Source organism: Heteronotia binoei, chromosome 15, assembly GCF_032191835.1.
Source record: "Heteronotia binoei isolate CCM8104 ecotype False Entrance Well chromosome 15, APGP_CSIRO_Hbin_v1, whole genome shotgun sequence".
Classification (NCBI taxonomy): Eukaryota; Metazoa; Chordata; class Lepidosauria; order Squamata; family Gekkonidae; genus Heteronotia; species Heteronotia binoei.
The window spans coordinates 18,973,112-18,989,609 of NC_083237.1; the positions used below are offsets into that span (position 1 = coordinate 18,973,112).

Below are 16,498 nucleotides of genomic sequence, written 5' to 3' on the forward strand. Positions count from 1 at the left end.
GGCTGAAAGGTCAAGGTAGAACAAACTCTGCAGTTGCTCAAGTTTCTTAACTTTTCAAGGAAAGAATTTGGTCAACAGAATAGTCAAACATGCAGCACAGTATATAAGGCGGCTGAAAAGGTGAGTAGGATCAGAGGAGAATACAGGAAGACGTGAGTTTACTGCAAGATTCTCCACTGTCCGGATAGACGTTTGGGGAAGCCACAGGAAAATCCCTGGCTGGATAGAGAAACTCTCTGATTTAAGGAGTGGTAAGACCTTATATATGTACAAGGGGGGAGTCACAAGAGTGGGAGGGGAGTCTAATTTCTCCTTCTCCCACTATTTTCTCTTTCCTCCATAGGCTCTCCCCTTTTCCTGCTTCCTTCCCACCCAACAGCCAACCTATCTTCCTTTGCATCCCACCATATTTTCAGCTTTCCCTCCTTCCCTCTCCCTGGCAGCCTCTACCCAACAAAACTATAGTCCAATTGTGTTATGCTGCTCAGTGGAGAACCTGCAAAGACTTGCAGAGGGCACCCCATTTCCCCTTGCATCTCCTCCTCATAATTTTCTCTTTCCCTCCTGGTCATGCCCACATCTTCACCTCTTCCTTCTTCCTTCTCTCCTTCCCACCCACCAACAAACCCAGCTTTTATCTGCCCTCTCATCTACATTTATATTTATCATTTATTTACCTCATTTTTCACCACAACCCGAAAGAGCTTATGTCATTCTTCTTGTCCCCGTTTTATCCTCAAAACAATGTTGTGAGGTAATTAGCCCGAGAATGTCAGGTCCCCCAGTGTGCTTCCATGGCAGAATGGTGATTCAAACAAGGGTCCCCCTTATCCTACTCTCTAAAACTCTTAACCACTAGATCACACTGGCTTTTGTGGGGTGGCTGCTATTGAACAGTAGCAAGCAGCTGGACGTGGGTGAGGCATGCAGACTGCATGGTAGCAAGTTGTCTGATGGCTTATACTCGAGCTGACCCTTATAATTTCTCTCTGGAAGGCCGAAACAGCCCTTTCCCTGCTTTTTACTGCTGGAAACCAAGGCCTTGAGGCTGGCAATACTGTTGTGGTTTCCAAGCAATGGCCAATAGGGGCATTTGTTTCCTTAAAGCTACAAGTGCAACTTCTGTTACGCTGGGGGCAATACTATTGTGGTTCCCTAGCAATGGCCACTCAGGGCATTTGTTTCTTAAACCTACTGATGAGGCTTCTGTTATATTGGAGAGATATTCTAAGGGGTTTGGGTTTTTTTTTAGATTTTAAGATTTTCTGCAAACCTTGGATATTTTTCAGGTTTGTAGAAAGATCTGTTTTGTCTGTTAATGGCTCCCATCTCTGCATTTAAGCACCTGTAGGTTTGTTCTTGCTGAGAATTAGATATATTGATTTGTGACTGAACAGTAGAAACACAGATCTAGCAATCTATTAACTCTGGTTTCTTCTGTCTTCTAAAGTCCTTGTCCTGTTGAAGACTGCCCAGGGAAACATCTGGTAATGCAAGGTGTGCTATAATGAATTCCAAGCAAAAACTGCATCCATCCCCAAAGGGGGAGATCACTTGACATAGAGAAACCAACCTTTCTATTCAAAACTTGAAGGTTAGGTTGCTTACTCTTCTAGCTTGGGGGGTGTCTCAAAAAGAAGGCTGAATGCAGAACGTGCAAATGAGCACATAATATCTGTCCTGTCTTTGCACCTTGCTTTAGACAAGAATGGTCAGCTTAGCCCGCAGGTACTGACATCTGTTTTCCTGTACCTAAAGTCCCAGGGAAAGCATCTGAGGATGCAGAAAAGTAATTCAAAGCAATAACCTGCCTTCCATTTGTTGCAAATTGTCTTTTCTGTGATTGATTCAGCAGTTACTGCTCTTGACTTCAGCACTGAAAACCTGCCAGCATCTCTCTGAAATCCTCTTTCAGACACAGTTTTGTCTTTGTCATCTCTCCTCGTAAGTACTGCTAAACTTTGGTAGCAAATTCAGCAAGGAAGAAATGTCTGTGTGCAATGTGATATATAGAAAACGAATGCTATGTGGTCTCTGCTAGAGATGTATAGGGCTTAGCAGCTTGTGGAACATTGTATTGTGGCATACAGAATGAACTGAGGGGAATGTGGAGCTAGCTGTCAAAGCGGCTAGCCCCGCCCCTCACATTGCGCGCCCAAACGGGCGACTTCTGACTCTTCCCTCCCAGGGAGGCAAACAGCGCAGAAGCAGCCTAGCAGCTACGCTGCAGGCTGCAAGCTTCTGATTGTGGCATACACAGTCTGGGCCTGGGTTCACACCAGCAATGACAAATAAGAAGTGAGTTCCCCTCAATTTCTGCATGCATAGTGACTTCCAAGGATCAGGATGGTAGTACATACAGAGAAGGGGATTCCACCTTTCCCCCTTTGCCATCTTCCCAGCTTGAATCAATTCCGGGATACATTATTGTGCCTGGTGGGGAAACCAAAGTGTATTTCGGGGACCACATGTTCCCTCCCCCCAAATACTGTCTCTCTGGGATTGTTTCTGGTTGGGAAAATGGTGCAGGGGGAAGGCTTAAATATCTTCTCTGCAACCACTGTGGTCCTGATTCTGATAGGAGGCCACACTCAAACAAGGGGTAAAGGGAACCCACAACTAATGTGTGATCGTGACAAGCACAAGTTGGGGACCCAAGCAGTGTTCCCTCTAAGCTGAGTTAGCGTGAGCTAGTTCACAGATATTTAGCCTCTAGCTCACACATTTTTTCTTAGTTCAGGAAGGATGGCCCCAGAGCACACTAATTTATGCAGTAGCTCACAACTTTAATACCAGTAGCTCACAAAGTAGAATTTTTGCTCACAAGCTTAGAGGGAACATTAAGTTCAGTTTGTATTCTCCATAATGTGTGGAGACAACTCTGGTTCCTCTAGTGACCAGTGTTCTCTTGTTATTTATTTTATTTATTTTTGTCAATTTGTAGTCCGCCCTTTCCCATGGTGGGCTCAGGGTGGATTCCAACATAGTAAACCATTAAAACTAACAATAAGCAATCTAACATAAACAGTAAAACAATCAAACAGTTAAAACAGATCTAAAGATTTAAAAAAAAAACTTTAACTCCTTTGCAATTTTGAAACTGTTAGAAGCCATCGCTTTACTAGAATTTTGTAGAGAAAAATTAGACCACCTTCCTGAACATTTTTTGTTGTTCAAAACTGCAAATACCAAGTTTGATGTGTAGAATTCGAATGTTATGTGGTTAGAGTCATAATCCTTTGGAGATTTCATATCAAACACGATCCTCCAGAGTACACATTTAATACAAATTTTAAATCCTATCTAAGGATAGGAAGGAAAGTAGGAAGGGAGCAGGATTTTGTAGACTGTCGCCACCCCTGAACTTGGTATATTCGGTGAGAGAGTAGGGCCAATAGGCAGACTTGGCAATTGCCTAGGGCACCGGCCTTCTGAGGGCACCAAACTGAGTGCTTCTCCTGTAACTTGGTGACGTTATCAGTGGGGGGGCACCAGAAGATAGCCTTGCCTAGGGTGCCAGACAGTCTAGGACCAACCCTGTGAGAGAATACAACAGAGTGTGCTGGCATGTTTATGTACATGCGCAGGTTTCTCTGCACCTGATCAGGAATTCAGGATTTTGGATCACATGGAAAGAGCTCTAGGCACATATTTGTGCACCTGAAGGTTCTCCGCATCCCAATGTCCCAAGAGTGCAGAAAGCCAAGCTTACTTGTCGTTGGCCCCACTAAGGAGTGATCATTTCCACTGACCAGCTGATAGGAGCAGGACCATTAACTGTGCCACTAAGGAGCGATCATTTTCAGTATACGTACAAGTAATTTTCTCGGGGCTTTTCTTATAGAAAAACCCTAGCAGGAACTCATTTGCCTATTAGACCACACCCCCTGACATCACCATTGTTTTGCGCAGGGCTTTTCTGTTGGAAAAGTCCAGCAGGAACTCATTTCCATATTAGGCCACACCCCTGACACCAAGCCAGCCAGAACTGCATTCCTGTGTGTTCCTGCTAAAAAAAAAAAAAAGCCCTGAATCTTCTTAACTTGCTGCGATCCTCAGTTTCCCTACAAACCAGGAAGAGCTCTTGATTCATTTTGCACACCATTCCGACCTAATTCAACATATCAATTGTTCTTGTTTCCTAGGATCCAGCACAATGACTCATATAGTCCCCAAAAGCAAAGCTCCAGGAGCCGATTTCTGCGGAGTGGATAATAACTATTACATTGTCCGCTCCGACCTGGGCTGCTACATGAAGTCATCCAATTTCAACCACGGCTACGACCTGGAAGTGTTTAGCCTGCATACTTCTTGCCGGGGTGGGGATCACTACTTAGCCCACGAGGATAACTTATTCTACATCATCAAAGGAAACAAGTATCGCCGTGTCAGTAGCATGACTAAGGATACTGGCTCTATCGTGTACAGCCTTCACCCCAACTGTCAAGGAGGGGACCACTACCTCTCTGCCTTTGGAGCCTTCTACATTATTTTCCAGGGCAGAGGTGTTTACCGCAGGGTCTCTAATATGAATACAGATGAAGATGCAATTGAATATACCCTTCATCCAGACTGCCAGAATGGCCTTTATTACTGGGGTGTGAAGGATTACTACTACTTTGTGCAACCGCATGATGAATGGGGGATCCAGTACACTAGGTGCACTGACTTCCATCAAAACACAGATGCTACTTCTTTTTCCTTCCATGGGAGTGTGGTCCCCTTTATCCCTGGAGGGCTGGCCATTAACGAAGGCGCAGCTTTTGGTAAATGGGAGGCACTCAAGACCATCACCAACAACTCTGACAGTCCCATCGTATGGAACAAGAAGCTCACTAAGAAGGTGGGATACAACAAGAAGAAGATGGACAGTGTGGAGCAGAGCTGGAAAATCAGCATGAGTGCCTCGTATCAGGCGGGGACCCTCACTGAAGCCATTGCCAAGTACCAGTTCTCCCTTTCTGCTGAATATGGGGGGAAATCTGTCCAAACCCAGCAGGAAGACTGGAATGAAACCACAGAGGTGGAAGAATCTGTTCATGTGACCCTGCAGCCCCAAAGCCAGATGTTTATATGGCAGTACCAGCTGGGCTTGGGTAATGAGCCTGTCTTGTTCTGCCGCGACATGATGTTTACAAATGATTCCACCCCACCCTCAACTGTTCCTCTGCCGCCTTCGAGTAATTAACAGAGGAAGCTCAGGAGTGCTGAATGGTTTGCTCTCTGTCGGCTGCATTTAATAAAATTTGAGCTGAGAAATCCATGGGATCTGTAGAAATTCCTCAAGCTTCAGATACTGTAGCTAATAGATAAATAGAGGAAACCAAGCTAAACATTAAGTTAGGGTAGGATTATTTTGACTGTTGTATAATTCTTGAGTGCTTCTCACTGTCATGAGTAGCATGAAGCTCCAGAACCATCGCTATTCAAGTCTGGTTTCCTTCAGATTAGAGGCCTAACATTACTTCATGATATTTGCTATAATTATACTATATGCAGGAAAGCAAATTGGTGTGTGCTGTGGGTGGGCTGTCCGGTATCTTTGCACATAATCTAGCTAGACCAGTAAAGATTCTCCCCTACCACACATGCCCTAATTCCCAAAACTTTGCCCTGGCTCTGTTCTCTACCTACTATGATCTGTAGTTTGTTATCGTGTTGATCAGCAAATAAAGTTAAATCAAGCATTTTTGGAAAAGAAACACAGAGTGGTCTATGCTTCATACTTATTCTTTCAAGAAACCCTGTCAAAACGTAAGAGACTTTATACATAATTTTTCAAAGCCTGAATGCCTTGTGTCTCCCTCACCCAAAGTTATTCGGGAGACAGTTAGGTGTGGCTGGTGAAGTGTAGAAAATCCTACTGCAGTATTTTTTGTATTTTAAGAACATAAGAGAAGCCATGTTGGATCAAGTCAACGGCCCATCCAGTCCAACACCCTGTATCACACAGTGGCCAGTGGTGGGATTCAGCCGGTTCGCACCGGTTCTATAGAACCGGTTGTTGGCCGGGCGCCGGCTGTTAATTTTTATTACTTCAGTCCGGCCGGGCCAAGAAGGCCTCACTCCTCATCCTCTCAGGGTGTTCTTCCCTCACCCGGCCGGCCTCTTCGCTCGTTGGCTGTCAGCCTCCCCCAGGCTGGGCGGCGAACCGCAGCCTTCCTGGGTCCCTTCCCCGCCCCCCTCTGGATGGACCCACGCGAGGTTCTGTGAGAGGAAAAAGAGGGGAGAAAGAAGGAAAAAACGAGGCGGGCGGGCGCCCTGCGTGGCTCGCCCCAGATAAGACAAAAGAGACCCGGGCGACCAATCCTCGCCAGGAGAGGGGAAGAGAAAGGGAGGGAGTGAAGAGAGAGAGGAGCAGGGAATGGGAATGCACCTGCGCGCGCACTCGGCCCAACGGCGCGCGCCCGCCTGCCCGCCTGAGAAACACAGAAGGGAGAGTTTGTGTGTGTGTGAGAGAGAGAGAGCGCTTCCCCTCCCACCAACGGCAAGCGCCGCCTGGTTTGAGAGGCAGCCAAAGGGAAGGGAGGGGGGAAGCAGCCCTCGATCCCACCTCTGCCTCACGCTACCTACACGCTCCCCGCCTCTGGAATCTGTGCATGCGCCATGGCCACTCAGTTTTGCGTGAGGGGAGAGGGAGAAAGAAATTGGCTGGCTTCTCTGCCTCGGTTTTTGGTTCAGCGACAGCGAGGACTGGTCGGGGGAGGTGTTAGCAACGTTAATATTTTTGTCTTTTTCCTTCCTGTGGTTTTTGTGTGTGTGCACAGACACACGCATTCCCATAGTATATCATTTCCATAATTCCGAGTTACCACTTTTGTTAAAAAAAGGATCTCTAGAGGACAAAAGTTTTTAAATTAAAAAAAAAAAATCTACCCAGGCAGGCATACTCTCTAACTCTTTCTTATCTGTCTTTCATCCATCTATCTTCTCTACCTACCAGCTAGCTCTGTCCACAAAAATGCATTTATTTACTTCACCTTTTCAAGCTAATGATCTTCAAGGTGGCTTTCAAGGCTTCCTCCACCCCCCCCCTTTTTTAGCAAAAGGAATGGGGATTTTTAAAATGTTATTTCTAGTCCATCTTTCTCACTAGGGCTCTAGGATAGCCGTTCAAGAATAATGAGCCAAAAAAAATGCTTCTTTTCCTAGACCCAAGCCCTGTCCTGGGCTTGGGGACACACAGTAGGAAATGAAGCAGTGCAATCTCAGGCATATGTTCCAGATCAGCTGTGTTGGTCCAACAGGGGGGGGGGGGGGAAGCATGTTTAAAAGCCATATGATATAATTTTATTATGTGCAACCAGTATGGCACAAAACTGTGCACACTTATGCTCTCAAGAGCTCTTCGTCAGACTGGAATGTTGTTACCAAAACGGGAGATGGGAGGGAAAAAGTTAACTTCAGGCTGTGATCTTAATGTTATTAACCTGCTCCTATTGGAACAGTCATTTCACCTTAGGAAGTGCTGGGAAACAGATGGCATCAGGTGGCTTTGATCTTGTATAAAGAAGCCCCTAAGAATAACAGCAGCTTCCATTGTGAAGAGATAGAGAAACTTAATCAAATACTACTCTGAGGCTGAGATCACAGGACACTAAATAACACACTTTCAATGCACTTTGAAGCTGGGATATTACTGTGTGAACTGGAAATATCCAGTTGGAAAGTGCATTGAGAGTGAATTGAAAGTGCATTATTTAGTGTGTGTGATTGCAGCCTGACACGAAACAGAACCGTTAATAAGGCTGGAGTGACTCTCCATAGAAGTGCAGTGTTCACAGCATCCCTTCTGGAACTGAAAATCCTGCTATCAAGCAGCAAAGGGCTGGGACCAGTGTTCCCTCTAAGCTGAGTTAGCTCACAAATTTTTAGCCTCCAGCTCACACATTTTTGTCTTAGCTCAGGAAGGATGGCCCCACAGCAAACTAATTTGTGCAGGAGCTCACAGTTTTAATGCCAGTAACTCAAAGTAGAATTTTTGCTCACAACTTTATTTGATTTATATTAATTTGTACATGCACATAATGAGCTAGACAGATGAGCTCAGTGTCTTAATACCAGGCAGCTTCCTATACTCCAGTGCTCAACTTTCCTCAGTGAGAAATAGAAAAAAAATCATGCTAGGGTAGCTTGGTTGTCTTCATAGACTGTCAAGAAGCATAACTGTCTTGTTGTTAAAGTTAAACATTTTTAAAAAAATTAAAAGCACAACTGTCATCCCCAGAAAGGTGCACCCTTGGATACTGCCCAGTGGTGGGATTCAAATAAATTAACAACAGCTTAGTTGTCTTTACCTCTTTTATTGTTCTTATTGCAGTATTTAATGTGTGAATTATTAAACTACCGTTCAGTATATCTTTTGGTATAGTTAAAATGGTCATTAGGACATAGAGCCTGTTGTTAATTTATTTGAATCCCACCACTGAATATAATGTTTTCAACACAAGAAATGTCTGTGGCCTTGGTGTCTCTGGAGGACGTCCCTGTCTGTAGGGCTATAAAGTCCAGATGAGAAAATGACTGGAGTTTTGGGAGTGGCGACTGCAGGAGGCCGGGTTTGGGGAGGCGAGGGACCTCAGCGGGGCATAATGTCACAGACTCCACCCTCTAGAAGAGTCCCCAGGATTTAGGGGTGGCATCCTCCAAGTGGGGTCTGGGGATCTCTTGGGATTACAACTCATCTCCAGACTACAGAGATCAGTAGCCCTGGAGAATTCGGATGCTTTTGGAGGGTGGAATCTCTGGCCCTGTGCTGCTCTCAAATCTCCAGGCCTGAAGGGAAAAGGAGAGGCATGAGGGAAGACAGAGGGAGTTCTGAGGAGAAAAGGGAGAGAAAAGCCATCTTGGTTCAAGGGCAGAGTGGGCCAAGAAGGTGCCTCAAGAGAACTTCAGCCTCTGAAGATAAGCAAGCAAAAAGGTAATTGGAGGCTAGGGTTACCAGCCTCCAGGTGGGGCCTGGAGATCTGCTTTTACAACTGACCTCCAGCTGGCAGAGATCAGCTCCCCTGGAGAGAGTGGCTGCTTTGAAGGGTGGACTCGGGCATTGTCTCCTGCTGAGTGAGGCCCCGCCCCTCCCCAGTGCCCACCCACTCCTGTATCCACCCCCAAAGTCTCCAGGTATTTTCCAACAGAGACCTGGCAACCCTATTGGAGGCTCATTGCCTAAGGCCATTATGTTAAACTTTGATGTTGTTCCAGTTGTATTACTGGATGCAGTCCTCGTTGCTTCCACCTCAAAAAGGCAAAAAACATGGTAATCCCAACTGACTGCAAGGTGAGAAAAAAAGGTTTACAAAACATGCAACACTGAGAAGGGGCTAGAGAGAACTTTTCTTCCTCTTCCATTATATCAAAGCCCAAGGTATCTCAAAGCCTTGAGAGCTAGTGTGGTATAAGCATTGGACAATATCTGGAAGAGCCAGTTTTGAATCACAGCATGGAATGTCACTGGATGACCCGGGGCCAGCAAATGCCGTGGATGGAAGGATCGAAAATATAAAACGGAACTCCGATCTGTAGGGTTCCTAAATAGGTGCATGGCCAGAGTATAATTACAGGTATGGTAAATACACCAGCCTAAAAAAGAAACCATATCTGCATTGCCAGATCCCGTAAAAGTAATGGAGCTGTGTACAGTGTGGATCAACATCATTATATTCATATTTATTCAGGATCACAAAGAGCTTATCTATGTACTTCTTATGCATGTGTGAGAGTTTGCCATACAGCCAATTTTTACATGTAGAAAGGAACTCCACTAAACACAGTGATTATATGAGGGACTGTAAAAAGTCGCAGAATGCATTTTTGACACGTGGCTACTCTAGATAAATTGTGCAATCTGCAGTGGGTAGGGCTTACAGTGTGGATCGTAAAGATCTTTTGTAGAGGACTTTTGTAAGAGGACTACTTTTGTAAATTTTTAGATTTTAAATCTACTTTTGTAGATCTTTTGTAAGAGGACTACTAATAAAATCTCTTGTGCCTTCAACTACACCCCTTTTTCTCACCTTTATAAACATTGGCATCTTTTGCTTGATATTCCTGGGAGCAGTATGCCTCCTTTCATTGGCTTCAGACATACTAGAAGTTTGAAAGATCTAGTTCATTCAGATGGCCCATTGGCCTGATCCAACATGGCTTTTTTTTATGTTCGTAAGGGCACAAGACTTCATTTCTAAGTACAGCGTGCAGCATTAGAAAACGGTGTTTCCTTCGATGCAATGTGGGAGTCTTTTGAAGGCCAGTTGTAATTCCAGGAGATCTTCAAGCCCCACCTGGAGGTTACCAAATCCTGGGAGAATTGCAATGATAAACGGAGCAAAGTGAAACAAAGCCCTCAGTGTCAAGCATGCGGTTTCAATGACGAGTCGAGCTTGATACAAAACTACATTTATTGATATAAGGATACTTTCAGTGTAACAGATTCTTGAGAGTGATGCTACAGATACATTGATACAATACTTTTAAGGCTTACTTCAAAAGGATTCCAAAAGGTGGGGGCGAGGGATAGCTCTCACACATAAACTATCATAAATATCTACATTCTCACAGTGTTATCAGGACTCTGTCCTTGCTCTCTCCAGATGTGTCGCACTCCCTAACAGGAATGTATGCGAAGGTGCTGATTACTTCTTCTCAAGTTAGTTTCGTTTCTCTCTACTTCTACTTTGCAAGCAATAAGGCAAGAAGGGGGGAGGGAAAGAATAACAGAGCTAACAGACCTTGGTTCTCCAAGACATTTCACAGACCAGTGTTATGGAGGACCCTAAAATAATCAATTATCAATGGAATTTTACCACGCTTGACATACTGCCCCCCTTAACGTCAACGTCGGGTTTTTTGAGGGAATGCTTTATAAAAATCGGTTTATCAAATCAGGGGCTAAAATATCTTGTTCTGCTACCCATTCATTTCGCTGGCCGGGAAGTGTTTTCACTTAATCAGATAATACAACACTTTAGCATCTAAAATTTCTTTTACTTCATGATGACTCTGATTCCCAATCTGGATAGGTTGTGGAGCTGGTGGTTGAGGGTGCCAAGGAGTACTACCCGGGTCTCTTCGCAAAATACTGCAATCAAAGACAGGGTGTATTTTACTAAACATCTTGGGCAACTCCAGTTCTACCGTCACTTTATTGATTACCCTTTTGATGTTAAAAGGACCCAGAAATCAATAAGCCAGCTTCTTTGAAGGCTGATTCAGTGGAAGGTTTTTTGTTGACACAAACACAGAATCCCCCACTTGGAAATCCCAAACGGGCACAAGGGATTTAGCATACTGTTTTTTATAAGCTTCCTTGGCCACTTCTTAGTTCTCTCACATAACACCATAAATACTGTTCTAAAAGCGCGTTCACCCGTTCCTTCTGTCCGTCCATCTGTGGGTGGTAAGCTGAGCTCAACCCCTGTTCTATACCCATCAGTTTGCAAAACTCCCGCCAGAAGTTGGCAATGAACTGTGGGCCTCTGTCACTAACGATCTTATCAGGGAAGGAGTGGAGTTTCACAATATGGTGGAAAAAACAAATAAGCTAGTCTCTTGGCGGTTGGCAATTGCACACAAGGAATGAAGTGCGCCTGTTTGGAAAAGGTGTCCACTACTACCAGAATTACGGTTTTCCCTTGCGAGACTGGTAGTTCGACTATGAAATCCATTGACACTACAGACCAAGGATGTGTGGCTGTTTCCAAAGGTTTCAATAACCCAGGGGGCTTTCCTCCCCTTTTCTTAGCCATTAAGCGAATAGGGCAAGAAGCCACGAACTCAGAAATGTCCTTCTTCATAGATGGCCACCAGAACTGCCTATTAATTAGATGCAGTGTCTTCACATACCCAAAGTGCCCGGCTAGCTTGTTGGAATGACAGAATTGCAGGACCTCTGAGAGGAGGCTCTTAGGGACATAAAGTTTGCCATCTTTATACCAGAACCCATCCTCCCCCTTTTGCACTTCACCCGGTCAGTCTTCCCCTTCCTTTTTGGTCTCTGTGGCCAGTTTTGTCCCCCCCCCCCACTTCTCTGTTTGCAGATTATGCCTTGCTTTGGACCGTGTGGTTACCATGGTGGCTACTTGAGAGGGAGAGATCAAGGAGTCCACTACCTCCTCTTTCTGGCTATTATGCTGAGGGAGGCGCAAAAGGGCGTCTGCCAAGAAGTTTTTTGTCCCTGGGATGTGCTTCAATACGAAATTGAATTTAGAAAAGAACCCTGCCCACCTAATTTGCTTTTTATTGAGTTTATGATGACCGGTGAGCGCCTCCAAATTTTTGTGATTGGCCCAAATTTCAAATGGCAGCTTGGTGCCTTCCAGCCATGATGACCTCCATGTTTTTAAAGCATAGGTCACAGCAAAAGCCTCTTTATCCCACACCGAACAATTTCTCTGCTCCTGGGAAAATGTTTTAGAAATATAGGCACAGGGTTTTAGTTTTCCCTCCTTATCTATTTGCATGAGGATGGCTCTGACCACGACGTTGGAAGCGTCACATTGCACAATGAAAGACTTCAATTCATTGGGGTGGCTTAAGACTGGCTCCCTTGTGAACAGCCTTTTGAGCTTATTGAACGCTTTTTGACATTTCGGCATCCAGTTTAGCTTCGCTCCTGTTTTTTTGGAGTCTGGACCCTTCCCCTTTGTTTTCAATAACTCAGTGAGGGGCAACATTATTTGGGCGAACCCCGGTATGAAAGTTCAGTAAAAATTTGCAAACCCGAGGAACGATTGGAGCTGTCTACGTGTCATAGGGGGAGCCCAATCTAGTACCGCTTGAACCTTACTTGGGTCCATAGCCAGCCCCTGCCCTGATACTCTGAAACCCAAATAGTCGAGTTCGGTCTTGTGGAACTCACATTTTGACAACTTAGCATACAACTTATGCTTTAGTAGTGTACTGAGGACCTCCCTAACTAATTTTACATGCGATTGGAGATCTTGTGAATAAATAATTATATCATCCAGGTACACCCCCTTCCCCCCTTAAACAAATACTCTCTCAGCACTTCATTGATAAAGTTCATGAACACTGCCGGTGCTCCTTGTAACCCAAATGGCATTACTAGGTACTCAAATTGTCCCATTGGTGTATTGAATGCTGTTTTCCATTCATCCCCCTCTTTGATGCGCGCCCTGAAGTACGCATCCCTCAAGTCCAGCTTAGTAAAGATCTTCCCCTCTGACACAGTGCTGAGTAAGTCCTTGATGAGGGGTATTGGATAAGCATTAGAGGTAGAAATCCCATTAATTCCCTGAAAATCAGTACAAAGTCTGAGCGAGCCATCTTTCTTTTTCCTAAAGAGGACTGGGACTGCATGGGGGGCTGTGGCGGGTTGGATAAAGCCTCTCTTCAGATTCTTATCTAGGAACTTCCTCAGTTCCACCTTTTCAGCCCACCCCATTGAGTACAGCTTGGCATCAGGCAAGGTCTGCCCCGGGATCAGTTCAACGGCACAGTCCGTGTCCCTATGGGGCGGGAGTTCATCAGCTCCCTGTTCACAGAACACCCCCCTTAAGTCTCAATAAGCCTTAGGGATTGTGTGGACTTCCTCAATTTTCAAGCAAACCTCATTTTGGGGCAGCAGACTAGGGCCCCACTGCTTATTCCAATGATGGGCTCAACACCTTGTATCATTGAACTCTATCGTCTGGTCTCCCCATTGAATGTCTGGCTCGTGCTTGGCTAGCCACCCTACTCCCAAAACCACATCGTAAGAGGATGAAGGGGTTATTACAAAAGCTTCCTGGTCCCAGTGGTCTTTAATGCCCACCGGTACCAATTGAGTCTCTAATATGCATTGCTCCCCCCTCATCACTGACCCATCCATCTGCTCAAACTGGATGGGATGCAGCAAAATTGTCGTGGGAAGCCCCAATGCGTCCACCAGCTTAGGGGTATTTATGTCTCTCGTGCACCCCGAGTCAATCAAAGCTTTCACCTGCATGAACCTCTTGAGACTGCTGTTTAGCAGAATTACTGGCACAAAATATAGCGACCCCGTTACTCTCACTCTGAGTGGTGTTGGTTCATCAGTGACCTGCTGACTGGCACCGTTTAGAGCAGGTCATCCTCGTTTCCCACCGGCTCGTCCTCCCAGGACATCTCACTCAGCTCATCAATGACGATGGTCTCCTTGTCAGGCAACGAGCTCACGGCTGCTCTTCGCCGCATCCTTAGGGCGGTCGGTCTGCTTCTTTGTAGTTGGAATGCTTGTCTTGGAGGTGGTGGATGATGGCCTGGGGGGGTTCGGGCAGCTACTGGCCAGGTGGTTCGGGTCCCCGCACTGACAGCACGTGCGAGTTGATGGAGGCTTCAGGCTCCTCCCCCCACCTGGGTCTTCTTTGCCTCCATCTTCATCCCTGGTTTCGGGTCACGGCCCGACATGCCGCTCTGCTGCCAGCACTGCATGGCCACTCTCTTCATGTTGGTCTCCACCTCTCCCACCAGCTGTATCCACCCCACCAGGGTGGTTGGCTTCGCTTGCTGCAGGGCTCAATCCAGGACACTAGCGTTCAGCCCTCGGGTGAAATGCTCAATCTTCATCAGCTCACTCCACCCCCTCACTTTGGCCGCGTTGGTGCGGAACTCGGCTGCATACTCATGGATCGACTTAGAGTCTTGTTGTATGTTCCTCAGTGTGGCCAACGTGCAGGTCTCCTGTAGGGAGTCCTCATACTGGGCCAGCAAGGCTTGGAGGAAAGTGGCCACATCATCCAGTTCTGGGGTCATGGCCTCGTACAGACTCACGTACCATCTTTTCATGGCCCCCTTCAGCTTTGATCCCAGATAGTCCACACGACTAAATTAATCATGGAAGGTGTTCCCCCAATAATGCATGTAGCTATTAGCCTGGATCGTGAAATTCTCCACCTCCTCAGGGTCCCCGTCAAAAGTGGCTTCCAACTCCCTTCGTCAGTCCCCTTCCTGAGGGGCCGGGGGTGCCGCCGTCTGCGCCCGTGGCGGTATTGTTAAGGGTCTAGCCGCAGGCGGTTGCGGGGCTGTTCTTGGGTCAGTCGTCCTCAGAATCTGGTTGACTTGCCTGTTGAATTCTCCGGCCATCATGGTGGTCATCGCTTGCATCTCATCCTGCAACCCCTTGGTGAACTCTTCAACTTCCTTTCGTACCATTGATCGGAATTCTCGAGCAATCTCATCTTCCTCCTTCCTCGGGCCCATTATCTCGTGGGTCCCAACCGTTTCCACCTCTGCCAGAGGTGGATCGGCTTCCACGCCGGTCACTGCTGCGCTTCCCTCCTCTCCCGGCTTGGCCGCCTCGCCCTCTCCATTGGCCATCTTCACCCAGCGCATGTGCCTGGTTAGGATGGCATCTCTGCATGCCGGAGCCTCATCCATCCTGGTGGTGGAGGTACGCGGTAGCCACTGGCACGGGGTGACCAAGAGTTGTTGAATATGGAGAGGGGAGCCCTTTCCAGCAACTCTCTGGGCATCCAGCATATGCCATGGCGGTGTTGGTGCTCTTGCCCCTTCCTCAGGTTCTGGAAATTCACTGCTCACTGGAATCTTTTCAGCCATTCAGTTATAAAGTTGCCAGGGTGGTTAAACTTCTTATAGGATCACTCTCACAATGTCAAGCATGCGGTTTCAATGATGAGTCGAGCTTGATACAAAACTACGTTTATTGATATACCGATATTTTCAGTGTAACAGATTCTTGAGAGTGATGCTACAGATACATTGATGCAATACTTTTAAGGCTTACTTCAAAAGGATTCCAAAAGGTGGGGGCGAGGGATAGCTCTCACCCATTCTACATTCTCATGGCGTTATCAGGACTCTGTCCTTGCTCTCTCCAGATGTGTCGCACTCCCTAACAGGAATGTATGGGAAGGTGCTGATTACGTCTTCTCAAGTTAGTTTAGTTTCTCTCTACTTCTACTTTGCAAGCAATAAAGCAAGAAGGGGGAGGGGAAAGAATAACAGAGTTAACAGTCCTTGGTCCTCCGAGACATTTCACAGACCAGTGTTATGGAGGACCCTAAAACAATCAATTATCAATCGAATTTTACCGTGCTTGACACTCAGACTATTGCAACCACAATTACTAATTAAAATGTATACAATACTCGCATTTATAAACTATCTTAATGTAACTTTAATCCATACACTTAATTAATATATTCAATTAATTCGTAAGAACATAAGAAAAGCCATGTTGAATCAGACCAATGGCCCATTCAGTCCAACACTCTGTGTCACACAGTGGCCAAAACCCCAGGTGCCATCAGGAGGTCCATCAGTGGGGCCAGGACACCAGAAGTCCTCCCACTGTTGCCCCCCTAAGCCCAAGCACCAAGAATACAGATCATCACTGCCCCAGACAGAGAGTTCCAACAATACGCTATGGCTAATAGCCCCTGATGGAAGCTCCTGATGGACTTCTGCTCCATATGCTTATCCAATTCACTACAAAATCATGCATACACCCAGGGCTTTTTTGAGCAGGAACGCAGAGGAACACAGTTCCGGCTGGATTGGT

General features: G+C 46.1%; 1 protein-coding gene across 1 annotated transcript; it reads left to right on the forward strand.

Moving 5' to 3' along the window:
- Positions 1–146: 146 nt before the first annotated feature.
- Positions 147–5,254, forward strand: LOC132584161 (uncharacterized). Its single transcript, XM_060255970.1, has 3 exons — positions 147–251; positions 1,853–1,944; positions 4,146–5,254. Exon 3 carries the CDS (start codon positions 4,157–4,159, stop codon positions 5,186–5,188), a length of 1,032 nt encoding a protein of 343 aa, XP_060111953.1. The 5' UTR covers positions 147–251; positions 1,853–1,944; positions 4,146–4,156; the 3' UTR covers positions 5,189–5,254.
- The last annotated feature ends 11,244 nt before the right edge of the window (positions 5,255–16,498 follow it).